Here is a 17,942-nt window from a genome sequence, read left to right as displayed (position 1 = left end):
GAGAGGTTATATTTTCCCCTGCAAACCTGTTTTTTTTTTTTTTTTTGCCAGCTCATCCTAGTTTCATCAACATACAGCACTTCTGATCCGTGGACTGATGTGATCCGAACAAAAAATAGTTAGACGCAAATAAATACCAAGGCGCTAGCTTCATTAGAGAAAAATCGTATACCTTTCACCTCTATCCGATCCAAATATAAATTGCATTCTTGAGACACAACAACAAGAACGTATAAATCTACCAAGAAATTTATTTGAAAAACTATGGTACGTTATATCCTTTATGAAATACCTAGAGTGCTTAAAATAAAATTAGACTAATTAATGCCATAACTCACAAGAGTCACTTAAATATCCATGACTTGGGAGGTTTTCTATTTCTTTTTAGTTTTACATTTCATAAGTCAACGTATTATATAGTAACCACGTGTGGTCATGATCATTAGAACGTGAATGAAATTATTTTGCCACTAATGAGTCAATAACAAGGGAAAAATTCCAGTCTAAAAATCTAATAAAGTACTACTATCTTCATCAGTCAGTCCAATTGAATCACACAGTGTTCTGTCTGCATTATGAAGTCATACTTATTACTCATAGGATGCCACTTGCAAAAGATATTATTATTTCATGGATGATGAAATATTCTTTAATAATCAAGTATATATTTTTGCTCAAGGGACAGGCATATATGCATGCATGTTGAAAGCTAATCAGTACACTAATTGAGAATCCCAATTTCTTCACTGGACAAAAAAGTATTTCACTCCAACATTGTAATACATACGAAAAGTTTTAACTTTTTGTCTGTGATTGACACTCTACACTCAAATTTGCTGTTACGTTGAACTATTGATGATCATTTCTATTAATTAGTGCATATAATATAATTGTAGGATATTTAGAAGACTCGAAATTTTAAGCGTCACATCAAGATACCTTTCACAATCGAAAAGAATCTCGAGAGAAATTTTGAATAAATCGACACATTATGAAAACTTATCCGTATTGAACAAGTAGAGGGTCCTAAATATTTTGATGGGATACATTTATTTCGAAGGCTTGATTAATAATATCTACAATATTGTTTTGGCTAGCTCCTTACCTTCCTTTTCAGCGATTGCCTTATCTTATCTTATATGGAAGGTCTCGTTTCTTCTACACTTTCTCGACATATCATATTTTGATATCCTCAATTATTTGATATATACCTAAGTTTTTGTCCACCATAAGGAATTAAGGATACAAAATATTTATCCACAAAAAAAAGCAAGGATACAAAGAACGTCCTTCTACGTTTTTTTCCATTCCTTTAACAAAAAAATGAAAAAAAAAAATTATATACGTGGCAGAAACAAATTTGAGTCTCATCCGAATTGTATTTAATTACTCGTATATGATATCGTATCGCAATGGAGATGGACGAACGAAGAAGGATTAGAATGACATGTAAGCAAGAAACGTTAGGTTCTGCAATAACTGTGGCACGATATGATGACATGTCAACCTTGTCGACGGACCCATGATCATCTACTGGATAATGTGCATGTTTATAGGACAAAACCGTATCGACGTTACTATCAAATTGGGTGGCTAAAAGAGTAAAGGATAGGATCATAGGAACTACAAAACTATGCTATGCTTTATCTTTGGCTTTTTTTTCTCTCAGATATGAATTATCGATGAGACTGCCACATATTCAATTTTAAACCATTCACATCAGTATCGATCTTTTATCTTTTTAGCGTCCCCCCTTCTAAGACATTCGATAAAAAAAAAATGAAAGTAATGCATAATTCCTTTGTTATAATTCTTCGAAAATGATATTTGTTTGTGCTTGATGGTTTTTTTGTGACAATTGCCGTTGCTTAAGCAAACTTATCCAACAAAAACAAGTCTTGTGAAAAATCAAAAAAAAAAAAAAAGCAAACTTATCCAAAACACACATTTGATATTTGATTCGGGAAAATATGAAATGTATATCTCTATTATTCTGATCTACAATTTTCAGCTGGTGGCTTCTAATTTTGGTATATATTAAACAAAAACTGACCTTTCATATAGTAATGGAAAGATAGAAAATTGGTGATATTTTATAATACGAATATCGCATTGATTGATTTGGTCGGTCCATTGTAATCTATTGCAACAGTAACCATTTTTCGTTGGATGGTTATGGGCCCGATTGTTCAAAATGGGCCTACTCGAGTCACCACCAATGACAACCGAATCTAGTATAGTCTATTTAATTTATAGACTACACTATGATATTTAGAATTGCTTTTTTAATCTTTGGATAAGGATGTTGATGAGGTGGATTAGATCATATCAAGAACGTCACGTTTTTCAGTTCATTATTTGAAATAATGAAATATGTAATAGTCGAGTTGCAGTGGCTCCAACTTGCTAATGATGATTCAATGTTTTTCACTGTGATATAAAAATCATATTAGAATGCTAATAGCTAATATATCTTCTTTTTGTTTATATATCATATATGTGTTGTTAATACACTATCATGGTTCAAATGGTTGGGACCCTAGACAAAAATGGGCAGGCATTTTGATTTGCAACAGCAACACATTCATACATACGTATGTACTACTACATATGGAAAACACTGTCTTCTCCGGTTAAGCGAGCACTGTGATGCTAAACCGGCCTACTAAAGAAACTTTGATTCTTCAGTTCAGCTTTCCCATGATCCGGGAGAGTTACGACCTTTGCTATAACTACTGTGACACCACTTGCTCGTCTACAAATTAACCAGGAAAGGAGAAGATGGTAATAACTAAGTATTGGTTACTGCGAATTCAACCAAATGATGAAGTTTATAGAGGAGATAGATTTAACTCACTGAGTATAAAGTTTGTCAGGTTTGATTCTGCTGGTTTAGGCTTGGCCTCTTCAATTATGATCTCAGTTGAAGAATCGCTTGAGAATCCTAGCTTCTGCATTATTTTTTCTAATCTTTTCCCATTCGTCAGATATAGATAACCAATCTGAAAATTGAACAGATGCAGCGGGTTTAGTATGCAGATCATGTGACAAGAAGAAGGTTTACCTTCAACCAGAGTTAGAAGCACAAAGAAGAACGTAGTGTAAGTTTTAGATATTGGGGTTACTTACTAGTGTCTCCAATGATGATGCCTTGTTATAAACCGCATTACCTGCACGCCTTCTTGTACGTGTTCTAGCGGAACCTAGATTCTTTCCCCACCTGAGCACATCCCTGGAGCAAATACAAAATTTCATAAAATCCAATGAGAAAGTGAAATCATGTATCTCAGCTCAATCATGGGTTCTTATCATAGTGGAAGCAGAGTTTAGATGGATGCTGAAATTGTGAGTTTTGAGTACTGACCTCTCTTCTTTTGTTAAGAAATCATCATCAACAAGCTTCTTCAGCAATGCATACTGAAAGAGAGAGAGAGAGAGAGAAACAAGTTATCAATCAGCACATATTCAAATCAATAATGTGGTAACAACGCTACTCAGCAAGCTGACATGTTGGAATATTGTAAGCAGATTTGAACAAACAAAATGAAGATGGTAATGCTGATACCAACTAATGTATTATCACATGAGCAGTTTAACACAAACGAAAGATATAAAAAATAACTAGGAGAATCATGAAACACAACAAACACCAAATAGTCAGTTTCTACAAGCTTGGAGCAAACTTATTTGTGAAAACAAATGAGATCAGAAGAGATTAAAAAAAGAACCTGGGCTTCAGCGCGCACCACTGCTCTAACACGGTCGTTATAGTCTTCAATACTAAGGGGAGGGAAAAGAAAATGCCTACGAGCATAAAGCTGCACAGTCATAAGAGACACTGTTAATGAAATGGGCAGGAGAAGTTAAGATTTGGAGAAAAGAGTGTAAAACAGTAACAGGGGATCTGCATTGGACATATTGACAAGCTAACAACACAAATCTTGCCTAAAAAAGCATATGGAAACACAAATCTTACCTCGTAAATGGAATCGCCTATAAAAGCTAATGAAGCAGCATTGAAGACTGATCTTGGTTTCTCCAACTTTGGTGGACTTGGAGACCATGTCTCATATCCCATATAAGTATCATCAACGTCAACAGGTTGTAACTCTACATAAATAAACAAAATTTTAGCAAACCATCTCTAACAGAACCACGAATTTTGAAATTAGACAAGAGAGCTTTTGATTAGAAAAAAAAGAGAGCTTTTGATTAGAAAGTTTGGTTTATCAAATATATAATACTACTACTGTACTACATAACAGAATTTAAAACCAAACATCGCAAATGATTCAATTCTGAGTTAAAGCGTCTACCTTTACTAGGAGGACGCTTGAGCAAATCGGCGACGGAGATGCTGATTACCGGAGACGGTGCAGGTAACGGCGGCGGTAAGAAAGAATTACTGTTAGGGTTCTTCTTCACTTTCCGCGGCGCATTAGGGTTGTACGGAAGTCTAGGTTGTGTATCTAAGGCAGCTCTCACGGTGGAGCTCGCCGATAAAATCACCATTTTTCTAAAGCTTGCTCTTTTTTTTTTTTTTTGTGCTTTCCTTTTGGGTTCGAGAGATAAGGCGGTGACGGTTCATTTAGACACGTGGCGTATTATTATTCGTCTGTTAGCATTAAGATTTAAGCAGGCCTCTCCGCTCTTCTCCGGTCTCCCAAAGTTCGGTTAAACCCTAAATGCCACCGGTTCCGTTAACTTTTCGTGATTGATGGGCCAAATTTGGGCTTTCACTAATAGATTTTAGTGAGTGTTGGGCTGTTGCAAGTTCATTTGAGTATAATTAAAGTCATGTGAAACTTATATATAAAGGGTTCATAATTATCATTGCATTGTCTGCTATGCATAAAGTATTTCAATAGTTTTGGGTTCTGCCTCTGAGAACAATTCATTTTTGAGTATTTAGAAGACGTTTTAATTGTTATGCATTACTTTCGTCACATGGTCACTAACAAAGTAATTAGAGTTCTCGTTTGGGAACGTTTTAGCTAGTCAATGGTTATAGCTCACTACTACTGTTGTCTACTTGACCCTTTCCTGGTTAATGTTTAGCTAAAGGGAAATTGATTGTAAAGCAGATTCTCTATTATGTTGTTACTTGGACATGAAAATCTTTTAGCTTAATTTCTAGATACTATGGTCGAGTAGTAGAGGAGGGGATAAAAAGCGAATCCGATATACTTTTTCACATATTGTTTTCCTTAAGAAAGATTTTGATTTTGTCAGTTTTCCTCTTTTTTGTATTCTCATCTTTGTTTGTCTTTCTCAAGTTTCACATAAAACTACCTCTCACTCACTCACTCCTTAGTGAGTAGGGGTCATTGCTTACCAACCTGGACTAGCATTTTCTGCCGAGTAAATGATTGCAATGCTCCATGTGAGTCGATGAGAGACCTAAGAACTGCATTTGGTGGTCCATGAATCTCCTCCATAGTGTGTTATATCACCTGTCGACACCTACTGAGGACCCCTACAGGTTTTACATGTTCTTTTTCATAAGGTTAAAGTTGGGGAGACTTTATATCCCCATTTTGAAATGACAATGTGTTTTTTACCTGAGAGTGTCCCACCTTCATGACATATGGCCTTGTGAATGAACTATCTACCTTTTTGCTTTTGTTTTCTTGTCCTGTGGTAGCTGCAAAGCTGGTTTGGGACCGAGCAAGAGCGAGAGCTTATTTGCATCATGCATGGATGTTACAGGCTAAAACTAACGCAAAACCTAAGGAACAAAGAAAGCAAATTTAAGACAGTGATACAGATTATTCTTGTCAAAATTACTCACTAATGAAGATTTTGTATAGCTGCTTTTGACTGATTTGAGTTTGATTTTGATACAATACACTTCTTTATGTTGGGCACAGTCAAGTTCATTAATTTAGATTAACAGCATATATATGTATTGTTATCTATGCATTCTCCAAAGATTTAACAGAAAAAGAAAAAAAAACGGATAGAATAAATTTCATCGAAGAGACAAAATCTTAGTGGTCTTGCATCAGTTTCGTAAAGAGGACAAAGGATCATGTTCTCGGCTATCCAAAATCCTAGAGATTGTGAAATCAATTGGGACAAAATTATTCTTCGGTTTTTAACTTCAAGTGGTTCTTCACATGGAGATATGGTCCAAATGAAAACAACCCCACAACTCCCCAAGATTATATAATAACATGCATTTTTGTGTGCATATTATTTGTCTCTCATGAGTATTTTTTTTTTCTGCGAAAGCTCTCATTAGTTTCGAATTATTTTTTATTATTTTATTTCTGTCAATTGTCAATCTTTGAGACTTTTTTCGGCAAGCAAAATATACAAATCCACAATTTTCGATTTTCTTTTTGTGACAAAAAGTTGAAAATAATTGTCCAAAAAAAAAGTTGAAAATAAATATACTAATAGATGATTTTCAAATAATTTATTCAAAAACCCTCTCGGATTTCGAAAGATGCACGACCTTAAACTAAAGGAATCATGCAATAATTAGATATGATCAAAGCACTAATTTTTATAGTATCTATACAATTAAAGTGACGATCAATGGTGGTTTTAAAGATAGCTCGCTCTTGTTAGGTATTGCTTCAATGAAAAGCTTATAAATGGCGTTTATAGATATGATAAAAGAATCATAGGTTTCCCAAAAGAACTAATATTTTTGACAACACTATTGTAAAGTGAATAAAAAGAGAATGGCAAATTCAAATTTTCTTGTTTGGCATTAGTCAAAAGTTTAGATATTTAATTACAATGAAAATATTAGCTTTTTAGGCTCAAAAGTATGGTACAATCAACGATCATCAAAGTATACAAGCGGCTAATCTCACTTCTTTTGATTCTAATAAATAAATATGGTATATATATTTATATTGGTTACATTAATTTTACATGTATACTACTTATATGAAAGTGTGCGCATGCGGACTAATCATGAGGAGATTGCCTTAAACAAATGTATCATACTTTTCTTGTAGAGCTTCGTTTCATTACGTAATGTACTACTGGATGGATTAACATAAAATGTAAAGCCTACATCCAATAACCGACTCTGTTTTTATAGGATGCTATCCCGGTCCAGGCGCCTTGTAGTTATATAGACAATGCTTTGGTTCATCTCCAAATGTAAAGTGAAATATACTTGCAACAGGTTTCTGATCTCATACAAACCATATTTTTGCTCAAAGTCTCAAGAAACCGTTTTGAGTCTTCTGACCCGCGTACGTCTTTTGCAACGCCTTACCTACTATACTGTAATTTATTATTTCGGTAACACTGCTATATTCCTAATTCTTACATCTGATTATCTTTATATCGTATTTCCAGAGGTCATTGATTTGACGTACAATAGTACAATTAATCAACTGATTTCAGTCATTTCACAAAGCTAGCTATAGCCACATAATGACATTTGTATAGTACTGTGCATGTAATTGCTTTAGTACTCTACATGTCTTGGCATGCATATCTTTACACATACATGATATATATGGGCATGCATGTATCAAGTATAATCATGACCAAAATTTATATGCGAAAGAAGAAAAGGTGGCCCATTTAGAGAAGACAAGAAAAAATCATCGATTTATCATTGACCCATTTAGAGAGAGTCGTCGCGCGTGCATCTCACTCGCGGCGATTTCTCTCTCAAATCTCCTCCTCTTCTGAGCACGATCTCGTGCACCGACGGTGGAGTTCTCCGTCGATTCCGGCGACGATGAGGACTCCAAAGTTCATGGTTCTTCATCCGTAGTCTGCGGCATCATCTCGGCGAAACTATCCGATCAAAATCAAAGGAGCTGCGGCGAGGAGAAGCATCTGCGAGACACCGACGGTAAGAGCTCTACCGGTGGTGTAGCTACGCGGAATGGAAGAAGGAGGTTTCCCGGCAAGGAACGAGAGAGGAAGGCGGTTAGGTCGGGCGACTGAAGATTCTGGAGGCTTCGTCGGACTGTTGTACGATGGGGGAGGTAGTCTGCGATCTGGTGAGGCTAAACCACCGTGAAAGGTCCCCCGATCTACTCCCTACCGCTTTGCTATCTCACGACTGCGCAAGGAACTCCTCGACAAAGACAAGATCGGCTTTCTTCCTCCTTCTCAAAACGGCTCTACGGTGGCGGGATGGCAACGGATCCTGGATCACCATCTCCGTTCGACCCGCGCCGTCCAGGCTCACCGGAAAGTCCCACTCCGGCGAGTATCTGCAGTCCATGGTCGGCGGCTGCACTGTGTTTTGCAGTTGTAGATTAGGGTTTCATGTCGTCCGGTTTATTTCGGTTTCGTGAACCCGNAGGCCTATTTGATCAGCTCTCAATGAAATAATATCCAAGGCAATGAAAAGAGAAGAATAACTCTATAGGATTGTGACACAATGAGAAAAATGCTTCACTGTATATACAAAAAAAAAAAAAAAAAAAAAAAAAAAAGAAAAGGTGGCCTAATGGAATTTCGCACGAAGGCGCACCCAAAATACCCCACAAGCCAAAAGACAATTAGCACAATTTTCTTCGAACTATTCTTTGTCTATTCTTTATACGGAAATTTTTCCGTATATTCAACCTTACTTCTTCAATTAAATAAACCTTTTGGACAAAATATTTGATATATTTGGCTCATACCATCGATATTCAAGTGGCCGCAGTAAATAGAGGAAATCTTTGATTTCTATATTATAATGCACTTCAAAAATGTTAATACATCTCAAATCCTAACAATATAAACCAAAGTATGAAAATTAAATAATAATAAAATCAAAGAATATAATAAGAGAATTATCATCCACATGATTTGTTGCCACACCGCACCATGATTAAAGTTTATATAAAGAGAGATACCAAGACAGATTCAAAGTGAAAGAAAGTCCCAAAAACAAAAACCAAATTAAAAACACAAACCCATTCGTGCGTCCGGCTAATTGAGTTAAAACACTAATGGACACTTCTTTATCACTTTTGCTCTTCTTCTTCTTCTTCTTTTTCTTTATCATCATCATCTTGAACAAGATCAACCGTCTCAGGTCATCCCCAGCTTCAAAGAATAAACTTATTGATCATCATGTTATTTCTCACAGTCAAGGACCAAAGTTTCCACAGGGAAGCTTGGGATGGCCTGTCCTCGGAGAAACCATCGAGTTCGTCTCTTCTGCTTATTCAAACCATCCCGAGAGTTTCATGGACAAGCGTCGACTCCTGTAAGAACTCTCGTCCCTCTCTATACACTTCAACTCAATATACCTACAAAATTCAAATCAAAACTAAGTTAAATACGTAAGAGAATTACTCTATATATATTCATACGCATATGAAGTATTAGTAGTTGGACACAATTTTTTTCTCTTTGCATATAATCGGGATTTAAATCAGAATCCATACTCTTTATATGGAAAAAGTAGGATACTATTGCAATTTTAAAACGTTATTGTTCATATTCATCTAAAACTATACATATTTATGTGTACGTAAAGGTACGGGAGAGTGTTTAAGTCGCATATATTTGGAACGGCGACGATCGTGTCGACGGATGCTGAAGTGAACAGAGCCGTTTTACAAAGCGACTCGACGGCTTTCGTGCCGTTCTACCCAAAAACGGTGAGGGAGCTAATGGGAAAATCGTCGATACTTCTTATCAACGGGACTTCACAAAGAAGGTTCCATGGACTAGTCGGTTCTTTCTTAAAGTCACCGCTTCTCAAAGCTCAAATCGTTAGTGACATGCACAAGTATTTGTCGGAATCCATGGATCTGTGGTCCGAGGACCAAGCTGTTCTTATCCAAGACGTCTCCAAGACTGTCAGTATACTTCTCCCTTGATTAAATGTTTTTTTACGTAAATTTTAAATATTCCAATAATGATATATGATTAATGAATTGATTAAGAAATTAAAAGGGACAATCATAATGATGTTACCATGGAAATATTAATTTATTTCAAAGAACATGGTTACAATTATTACATTTGATTTAATGATTACAAGTTTCTCTTTCTAATTTGTTTAACAACTACTAGTAATTATTACCCTTTTAGATAGTTGTGTTTTTACATGTAATAGTTTAATTTATTTTAATTGGTAGGTTGCATTCAAAGTACTGGCCAAGGCACTGATAAGTGTAGAGAAAGGAGACGAGTTAGAAGAGTTAAAGAAAGAGTTTGAACAATTCATATCAGGACTCATGTCGTTACCAATTAACTTCCCTGGAACTCAACTTCATAGGTCTCTTCAAGCTAAGAAGAAGATGGTGAGGCAAGTTGAAAGGATCATAGAAGGCAAAACTCGGAGAGCAAAGAACAAGGAGGAAGATGTTGTTATTGCAAAGGATGTCGTGGATGTGTTACTTAAGGACTCAAGTGAATATTTAACTCACAATTTGATTGCTAACAATATGATTGACATGATGATTCCTGGCCATGATTCTGTCCCTGTCCTCATCACACTCGCCGTCAAATTCCTCTCTGATTCTCCTGCTGCCCTCAATTTTCTAACGGTAATCAACTTTAACACATACTATAAATAGATGGCTATAAATTTTGATAATTTGTAGTATGAAATTTGTATAAAATCGTATAGACATAGAACAAGAAGAAGCTGATGTTATAGAACAAGAAGTGTGGTAGGCTTTTCTCTCTTCCACAGTAGAAAAACAAATCAGTCAATCAAATAGACTAGTGATAGATTGGAAGCTATACATATTAATTTACTCGTGGCTATATGATTGCCACTAAAACTCTATATAACCTCTTCTTTACGTTAAACTTCTTTTTTTCTTTTCATCAGGAAGAAAACATGAAGCTGAAAAGTTTGAAGGAATTGACAGGAGAGCCACTATATTGGAATGACTATTTGTCGTTACCTTTTACACAAAAGGTATATAGTATTATTCTTCTTTTCCCCTGGCATTAGTTAATTATATATATGAATTAGCTTTTTAACTACCAATTATCATCAGGTCATTACAGAGACATTGAGGATGGGAAATGTAATAATAGGAGTGATGCGAAAGGCGATGAAAGATATTGAAATAAAAGGATATGTGATACCAAAAGGATGGTGCTTCTTGGCCTATCTCAGATCAGTCCATCTTGATAAGCTTTACTATGACTCTCCCTACAAATTTAATCCATGGAGATGGCAAGTACGTAAAAAATCACCCAAATATATTTAAAATATAATTTTATACCTCCGAACTATATATTTAACTGGATAGACATTTATCTATACAATACCTCCGAACTATATATTTAACTGGATAGACATTTATCTATACAATAGGAAAGGGACATGAACACGAGTAGTTTCAGTCCTTTTGGAGGTGGTCAGAGATTGTGCCCTGGTCTTGATTTGGCCCGTCTTGAAGCTTCAATCTTTCTTCACCACCTTGTCACCCGCTTCAGGTAACCAATCAAGTACTACATGAATACAAAAATTATTTATATTTGTTGTAAATTTTAAACTTTTTGAAAACATAAAAAAGGGTGTGGTAAGTGCTCTAGGCTTTTTAGATAAAATGGTACGTTATGGACAAATAAGTCTCATCTCCTTTTGACAAGTTGGACTAAACTCTTTTCATGACAAAATAATATATAAGTCATCCTTCTGGGGTATTATTCCCATATTGATATGCCGATATATAGTGACTTATTTTAAAATTTGTTTGTGATTATGGTATGCAGATGGAGAGCAGAAGAAGATACAATTATAAACTTTCCTACGGTGCATATGAAGCAGAAACTACCAATTTGGATCAAAAGAAGATAATTTCTCTTCTCTGAAATGAAATATTAAGAATCAATTTTGCATTACCAAAATCTAAAAGGTTAAAACGAAGGAAGTGAAAAAAGATAGTGAGACAGAAAAGACAAGTAAAACAAAAGAAAAAAAAGACAACATGATGGAGTTTGGAGACAAAAACAACTCACACGTGCGGAAGGCGATAGCGCACACTTGTCAATTATTTTGTCGTTTTCCTTCCAAGGTAGAAAAGGACAGAATCACAAAACCTTTTTGTTGACCGTATAGTTTCTACTCGTTCTAGTACAAATGGGTATGATATTTATGTCACTGTATAAATGCATGATATGGAATCCTAATTTTCGCGATTATTCCTGTTTCGTAGTATATACTATTATATTAATCAAGTAAGCAAATCATTATAGAAAAGTTGTAAAGCTGGTTCTCGATTTGTGCTATTCTTTCTTCTCTAGTGTGATGAACGATATGATATGATGGTAACTAACATAACAACAACCCACTGAATTGATTTAAAACGTGACAAGACAATTGAATGGCGTATTGCTTCCACTGAACATCATATCCTAGCAACCAGATCGATCATCACAGTTTCATTAACAACCAATTTCATTATTCCATTGTCTTATAACTGTGAGTACAACAAGTTAACTTTCACTTCATAATCACCGTAACCTTTAAAATTTATTATGATATTAAATCATTCAAGGCAGGTCGACCCAGAGGTAAAGCCCAACAAGCAAGAGCTTTAGGCATCAAAATAAATAAGTATTTTTTAAGACATCAAAATATGTAAAATCACTCATAGTACATTGATTAAATCTCATTCGGTAGCTACCTAGGTTCTTGATAGTAATAGGTCGGGCCGATGTCACTGATACCACGAACTTCGTATGTATGCTGTCAAAATTTTGTAAAAGGGCTTCATTTTTTAAACACCCGTAGTTAAGCATGTTACATGTCCAAGAAGTATAGTTAAGATATTCTCTTCCCATATTCAAAAATTTTGATGTTGCATATAAGATTTCCCTCTTTTTTTATAGTCCTCTTCACAGCTGCAGAAGTTTATGATCATACAACATATGTGACTGTGAAACATCTCCGCCATCTATTTGGATTAGTGTATCTAATTAGTTAGTCGTGAGATAACCTTTGTTGGTGATCCTTTAAGGTAAAGTTGTAATGAAGAAACACCATAGTTGTTTCATGTTTGGGTAATCACACTTACATTTTGATGTAGTTAGATTTTATAGTACCTCTGGTCTAGTGTTTTGAGACACTCTTTTGTTTCTTGTTACGAATTATAAGAGCCGCCATGAGTATTGCTCGCTAATCCTAAAGTAGCCTCGCTTCGAACATGTTTGAGATACATTTTTAACGGTCTCAAGTCAGAGAGAGAGCATATGATCTGTTTTGAGCTCATCTTGGTTAAGTAATTTGGTGACAAATGTAAAGAAAGCAAACGTTTGGGCATGGATTAGTATCATGACAAAGTCCGAGGGACTATAACACGTAAATAATTACTCTTTGTTCCTGCCGACATGACACGTGCCGAAAGAGTAGTTGCATGCCAGAGAGACTCCGCTAGAATGCGGTCACGTGTAGCCTGTTTGACAATTCAATAATGCCATGTAGCTCCGTTACACGGTGTTTGTTTGTTTATCGTTAATCCTTCAAACTAACTTAAGTCCAACGTGTAATCAATCATCTACTAGTACTAGTATATAAGTTGCCATTACCAAACAAAAATCTCGTTAATCTAAATTTATAGTTCTCAGACATTGACCATAGAGTGAATCAAATCCTCACGCTACTCTATATGTTACTAATATTATCACTCTTTTCTTTATGGAAAACAATCACGATCAGATTAATCTTGGTTTATCCCATAAACATATAGATTAGTTTAGAAAAACGCCATATGCAAATGTGCATCACCTAATACTTTGGGACCTTTCATAATTCACATATACATACAACAGTTTCCTATCATTATTTTTCATTTACTACTCTCTATTCAATCAATCTCCAAACGCGCTATAGCTAAAGTCCTAACATGACGAACTACGGCGCGATTCCGACGTCGTCCGATGGATCTCCGGTGGTGGATCTTGAGTCTATCTCACGCACCAAGCACCGTATCGTAGCTGGACTAGCCACGCGCCGTCCTTGGAAAGTGATGTTCGATTTCCACTCCATGGGGATACCTCACGGCTTCTCCGATGCTTTATCAAGAACCAAGAAGAATCTTGCTTACTTCCGTGTGAACTACGTGATCGTAGTCTTGATCGTCATCTTCTTCAGTTTGATCTGGCATCCTATCTCGCTCATCGTCTTCACCGTCTTGGTGTTTGTTTGGATCTTTCTTTACTTCCTACGTGACGAACCTCTCAAAGTGTTCCGGTACCAGATCAATGATCTGACGGTGCTGATTGTTTTAGGGGTGGTAACGATCGTCCTGCTTTTGTTGACCAACGCGACGTTGAATATTATTGGTGCGGTGGTGACCGGAGCTGTGTTGGTTCTGATCCATGCGGTGGTTAGGAAGACTGAGGATCTTTTCTTGGATGAAGAGGCGGCGACGACTGAGACTTCAGGTCTGACGTCATACCCGTCGTCTTAAAATGGATTTGATCTCGAACATTTATGTATATTATCTTTTGTTTGTTCCTAAAAAAAAATCATTTTCATGCGTAATCAATTTTATTGGTGTGTGTTTGGTTTGAGACTCTCTCTCTTTCTTTCTTTTTAAAAGTTTGAACAAATCTAAATTGTTACAATTTTTTTACTATATTCGTAATGCTCAGGATTCAGGAACAGTTTCTTGTAATGAGTAGAGATTTGAAAGACTTTTGAACTACAAATAGGAATCCTTTAGATTAGATTAACCGAGAAAAGAACATAAGTCATTTGAATCAACATCTAGAACTCAATAATGTCAACCCCTTGCTTTACTTTATTTTTGACAGGCTGCTTCGTTGTATCACTTTTTTTTGTCGGGTTATCTTCTTACCTGAAAATTACGAACCACTTTTCAGATTATTATTTTCTGTGAAAAAATACTAATAATTATGAAAAAGAAAAGTCACTGTAAACTTAAAAACGATCGTAACGAATATTCCATTTCTGAATGCCGTCAAAAAAACAAAAACAAATTTTCTTTTGTATAGTATACAACTACAAGCTCATGTCGGTAACATTTTAATAGGTCTTTTGAATTTTCAAATGCTATGAAAAAATCTCTATCGATACAAATAAATAATGACTTAAAATTTTCGAAGTTACCAATTTGAAGCAAAAATTCCCTGTAATCTAATTGGACCTTTTTAGTACGGCCCAATGATATCAGGCTCTCAGCCTACATTAATAATTCTAAAAGGACGCTTTTAGTTTTAGACAATTTAGCAGTTTGTCACACACATCTATATACACGTCAGCTCCCTTCGCCGGCGCTTACTACGACCGTCAAACTCGACGCCGATCAGTACAAGAAGCAGACACCACAGAAAATGGTGTTTCACCAACAGTACGATCTTTACAACGTCTATCAACCTTCATTCTCATCCCCCATAATCTTGTCAAATGTCAACTCAACTCAAACATTAGACGTCGTGGCGATAAGTTTTGTAATTCCTCCAACTTCATATTCCGAGAACACGTAGTATTTCAGACATTGCCCAAATTGAATCAATTCCTCACGCTACAATATTGTAATCACAAATCTCTGTCAAAATATATCTCGATCTAATGTTTTTTTAAAATATATAGCACGATCTAAATTGTTTTATTTATTTATTCCATAAGCAAATGGGTATCAATATCACCAATTCAAGAGACCTTCCGTATATATATGTAGAGTCCAAAATATAAATTGGAACAGTCTTTAAGTTATTTTCCATTTAGTCCGATCTCTTATTCAATAATGACGAAGAACGGCGCAGACGCAGTTCCGACGTCGTCTCATGCACATCCGTTAGTGGATCTCGACTCCATCTCACACACCAAGCAACGTATCAAAGACGGCCTAGCTACGCGACGTCCTTGGAGAGTGATGTTCGATTTCCACTCCATGGTGCTACCTCGCGGTGTATCCGATGCTTTCTCAAGAATCAAGACGAATCTTGCTTACTTCCGTAGTAACTACGCAATCTTCGTCTTGACCGTCGTATTCTTCAGCCTGATCTGGCATCCGACCTCGCTCATCGTCTTCACCGTTTTGGTTTTTGTTTGGATCTTTCTTTATTTCCTGCGTGACGAGCCTCTCAAGATGTTCCGATTTCAGATCGATGATCCGACGGTGCTGATGGTTTTGTCGGTGATAACAGTCGTGCTGCTTCTGTGTACCAACGCGACGTTTAATATTATTGGTGCGCTGGTCACCGGAGCTGTGTTGGTTCTGATCCATGCGGTGGTTAGGAAGACGGAGGATCTTTTCTTGGATGAAGAGGCGACGACGACTTAGACTTCAGGGTTTACGTCATACCCTTCGACCTTACATGATTAATTAATATCGAACTTTATGTATATTATATTGTTTTTGATCCATCTTATTCAAATTTTTATTGGTGTGAGTTTGGTTTGAAACCCTCTCTCTTGGTTTCGACTTTGAGTTTTTAATTGAGTGTATAACAGTCTGATTTGAACAATTCTAAACTTTGACAACTTCGTTAGTATAATCGCAAGACTCATGATTTTTTTTTAGGAAAATTAATACTATATTCGTTATCGTACGTAAGGCTCAGAATTCAGGAACAGTTTCTTGTAATGAGTAGATTTGAAAGACTTTTGAACTAAAAATAGGAATCATAGACAATTTTTGTTTTGAAGCTCATGTCGGTAACTTGATCACCGGCGTCGAGTTTGACGGTCGTAATAACTAAACAGTTTGTCACTTGTCACACATCTATTTACACGTCAGCTCCCTTCCCCGGCGCTTTTTAGCTATTACGACCGTCAAACTCGATGCTGTTCCAGTGTTCTGTACAAGAAGCAGGCACCGCAGGGGTGTATCCCCAACAGTACGATCTTTACAACGTCTCTCAACCTCATTCAGTCATTCTCATCGATCCCCCCATAATCTTGTAAACGCAACTCAAATAATACTAGAAGACGTGGCGATCAAGTTTTGTAATTCCTCCAACTTCATATTCCGAGAACACGTAGTATTTCAGACATTGACCAAATTGAATTAATTCCTCACGCTACATTATTGTAATAATAATATCACAAATCTCTGTCAAAAAAATATCTCGATCTAATGTTCTTTTTTTTTTATATATAAATAACACGATCTAATTAAATTCTCTGTTATATTCCACAAGCAAATGTGTACCAATATCATCAATTCAAGAGACCTTCCGTATATATATATAGAGTCCAAACTATAAATTAGAACAGTCTTTAAGTTATTTCCATTTAGTCCTCTTATTCAATAATGTCTAACTTCATACTAAAAAAAGATTTGACGAACGACGGCGCAGTTCCGACGTCTTCTCATGGACTTCCGTTAGTGGATCTCGACTCCATCTCACACACCAAGCAACGTATCAAAGACGGACTCGCCACGCGCCGTCCTTGGAAAGTAATGTTCGATTTCCACTACATGGGGGTACCTCAAGGCCTCTCCGATGCTTTCTCAAGAATCAAAACGAATCTTGCTTACTTCCGTAGTAACTACGCAATCGTCGTCTTGAACGTCATATTCTTCAGCCTGATCTGGCATCCGACCTCGCTCTTCCTCTTCGCGGGCTTGCTTCTCCTCTGGATCTTTCTTTATTTCTTCCGTGACGAGCCTCTCAAGTTGTTCCGATTTCAGATCGACGATCGGGTCGTCCTGATTGTTCTATCGGTGATAACCGTCGCTTGTCTTCTGTTGTTCACCGACGCGACGTTTAATATTGTTGCGGCGTTAATGGCCGGAGCTGTGTTGGTTCTGATCCATGCGGTGGTTAGGAGGACGGAGGATCTTTTCTTGGATGAAGAGGCCACGACGACAACGACTTAGACTTCAGGGTTTACGTGTCATATACCCTTCGTCTTACATGATTAATATCGAACTTTATTATATTGTTTTGGATCATCTTATTTAAATTTTTATTGGTGTGAGTATTTGGTTTGAAACCCTCTCTCTTGGTTTCGACTTTTGAGTTTTTAATGAGTGTATAACAGTTTGATTTGAACAATTCTAAACTTTGACAACTTG

General features: G+C 36.3%; 5 protein-coding genes across 5 annotated transcripts; 4 read left to right on the top strand and 1 right to left on the bottom strand.

The window, feature by feature from the left end:
- On the bottom strand, window positions 2,450-4,550 carry LOC104745633 (mini-ribonuclease 3-like). Its single transcript, XM_010466933.2, has 7 exons — window positions 4,317-4,550; window positions 3,977-4,110; window positions 3,729-3,818; window positions 3,365-3,417; window positions 3,130-3,232; window positions 2,858-3,002; window positions 2,450-2,755 (listed from the first exon to the last, which is right to left on the bottom strand). The coding sequence occupies exons 1-7, from the start codon at window positions 4,510-4,512 to the stop codon at window positions 2,733-2,735; spliced, it is 744 nt and encodes a 247-aa protein (XP_010465235.1). The 5' UTR covers window positions 4,513-4,550; the 3' UTR covers window positions 2,450-2,732.
- LOC104745632 (3-epi-6-deoxocathasterone 23-monooxygenase) lies at window positions 8,835-12,098 on the top strand. The gene is made up of 7 exons (XM_010466932.2): window positions 8,835-9,187; window positions 9,461-9,785; window positions 10,068-10,478; window positions 10,769-10,858; window positions 10,941-11,126; window positions 11,264-11,385; window positions 11,665-12,098. The coding sequence occupies exons 1-7, from the start codon at window positions 8,928-8,930 to the stop codon at window positions 11,747-11,749; spliced, it is 1,479 nt and encodes a 492-aa protein (XP_010465234.1). The 5' UTR covers window positions 8,835-8,927; the 3' UTR covers window positions 11,750-12,098.
- On the top strand, window positions 13,494-14,528 carry LOC104745631 (PRA1 family protein F3-like). Its single transcript, XM_010466931.2, has one exon. It carries the CDS (start codon window positions 13,797-13,799, stop codon window positions 14,361-14,363), a length of 567 nt encoding a protein of 188 aa, XP_010465233.1. The 5' UTR covers window positions 13,494-13,796; the 3' UTR covers window positions 14,364-14,528.
- LOC104745630 (PRA1 family protein F3-like) lies at window positions 15,568-16,393 on the top strand. The gene has a single exon (XM_010466930.2). The coding sequence runs from the start codon at window positions 15,663-15,665 to the stop codon at window positions 16,200-16,202; it is 540 nt and encodes a 179-aa protein (XP_010465232.1). The 5' UTR covers window positions 15,568-15,662; the 3' UTR covers window positions 16,203-16,393.
- LOC104745628 (PRA1 family protein F3-like) lies at window positions 17,061-17,886 on the top strand. Its single transcript, XM_010466924.1, has one exon. The coding sequence runs from the start codon at window positions 17,175-17,177 to the stop codon at window positions 17,742-17,744; it is 570 nt and encodes a 189-aa protein (XP_010465226.1). The 5' UTR covers window positions 17,061-17,174; the 3' UTR covers window positions 17,745-17,886.

Source organism: Camelina sativa, chromosome 15 (genome assembly GCF_000633955.1).
Source record: "Camelina sativa cultivar DH55 chromosome 15, Cs, whole genome shotgun sequence".
Taxonomy (NCBI): Eukaryota; Viridiplantae; Streptophyta; class Magnoliopsida; order Brassicales; family Brassicaceae; genus Camelina; species Camelina sativa.
The sequence above is the reverse complement of the archived record's forward strand: the minus strand, read 5'-3'. Positions and strand labels throughout refer to the sequence as shown.

What these genes read in the sequence shown, in the direction of transcription:
- LOC104745633 (XM_010466933.2), bottom strand. Translation starts at nt 4,512, where the DNA reads ATGGTGATTTTATCGGCGAGCTCCACCGTGAGAGCTGCCTTAGATACA. An exon ending in TGGTGCGCGCTGAAGCCCAG is followed by an intron (nt 3,418 to 3,728) that starts GTTCTTTTTTTA and finishes TCTCTCTTTCAG; the next exon opens with TATGCATTGCTGAAGAAGCT. An exon ending in TTCTTAACAAAAGAAGAGAG is followed by an intron (nt 3,233 to 3,364) that starts GTCAGTACTCAA and finishes TATTTGCTCCAG; the next exon opens with GGATGTGCTCAGGTGGGGAA.
- LOC104745632 (XM_010466932.2), top strand. Translation starts at nt 8,928, where the DNA reads ATGGACACTTCTTTATCACTTTTGCTCTTCTTCTTCTTCTTCTTTTTC. An exon ending in CTGCCCTCAATTTTCTAACG is followed by an intron (nt 10,479 to 10,768) that starts GTAATCAACTTT and finishes TCTTTTCATCAG; the next exon opens with GAAGAAAACATGAAGCTGAA. An exon ending in CGTTACCTTTTACACAAAAG is followed by an intron (nt 10,859 to 10,940) that starts GTATATAGTATT and finishes AATTATCATCAG; the next exon opens with GTCATTACAGAGACATTGAG.
- LOC104745631 (XM_010466931.2), top strand. Translation starts at nt 13,797, where the DNA reads ATGACGAACTACGGCGCGATTCCGACGTCGTCCGATGGATCTCCGGTG.
- LOC104745630 (XM_010466930.2), top strand. Translation starts at nt 15,663, where the DNA reads ATGACGAAGAACGGCGCAGACGCAGTTCCGACGTCGTCTCATGCACAT.
- LOC104745628 (XM_010466924.1), top strand. Translation starts at nt 17,175, where the DNA reads ATGTCTAACTTCATACTAAAAAAAGATTTGACGAACGACGGCGCAGTT.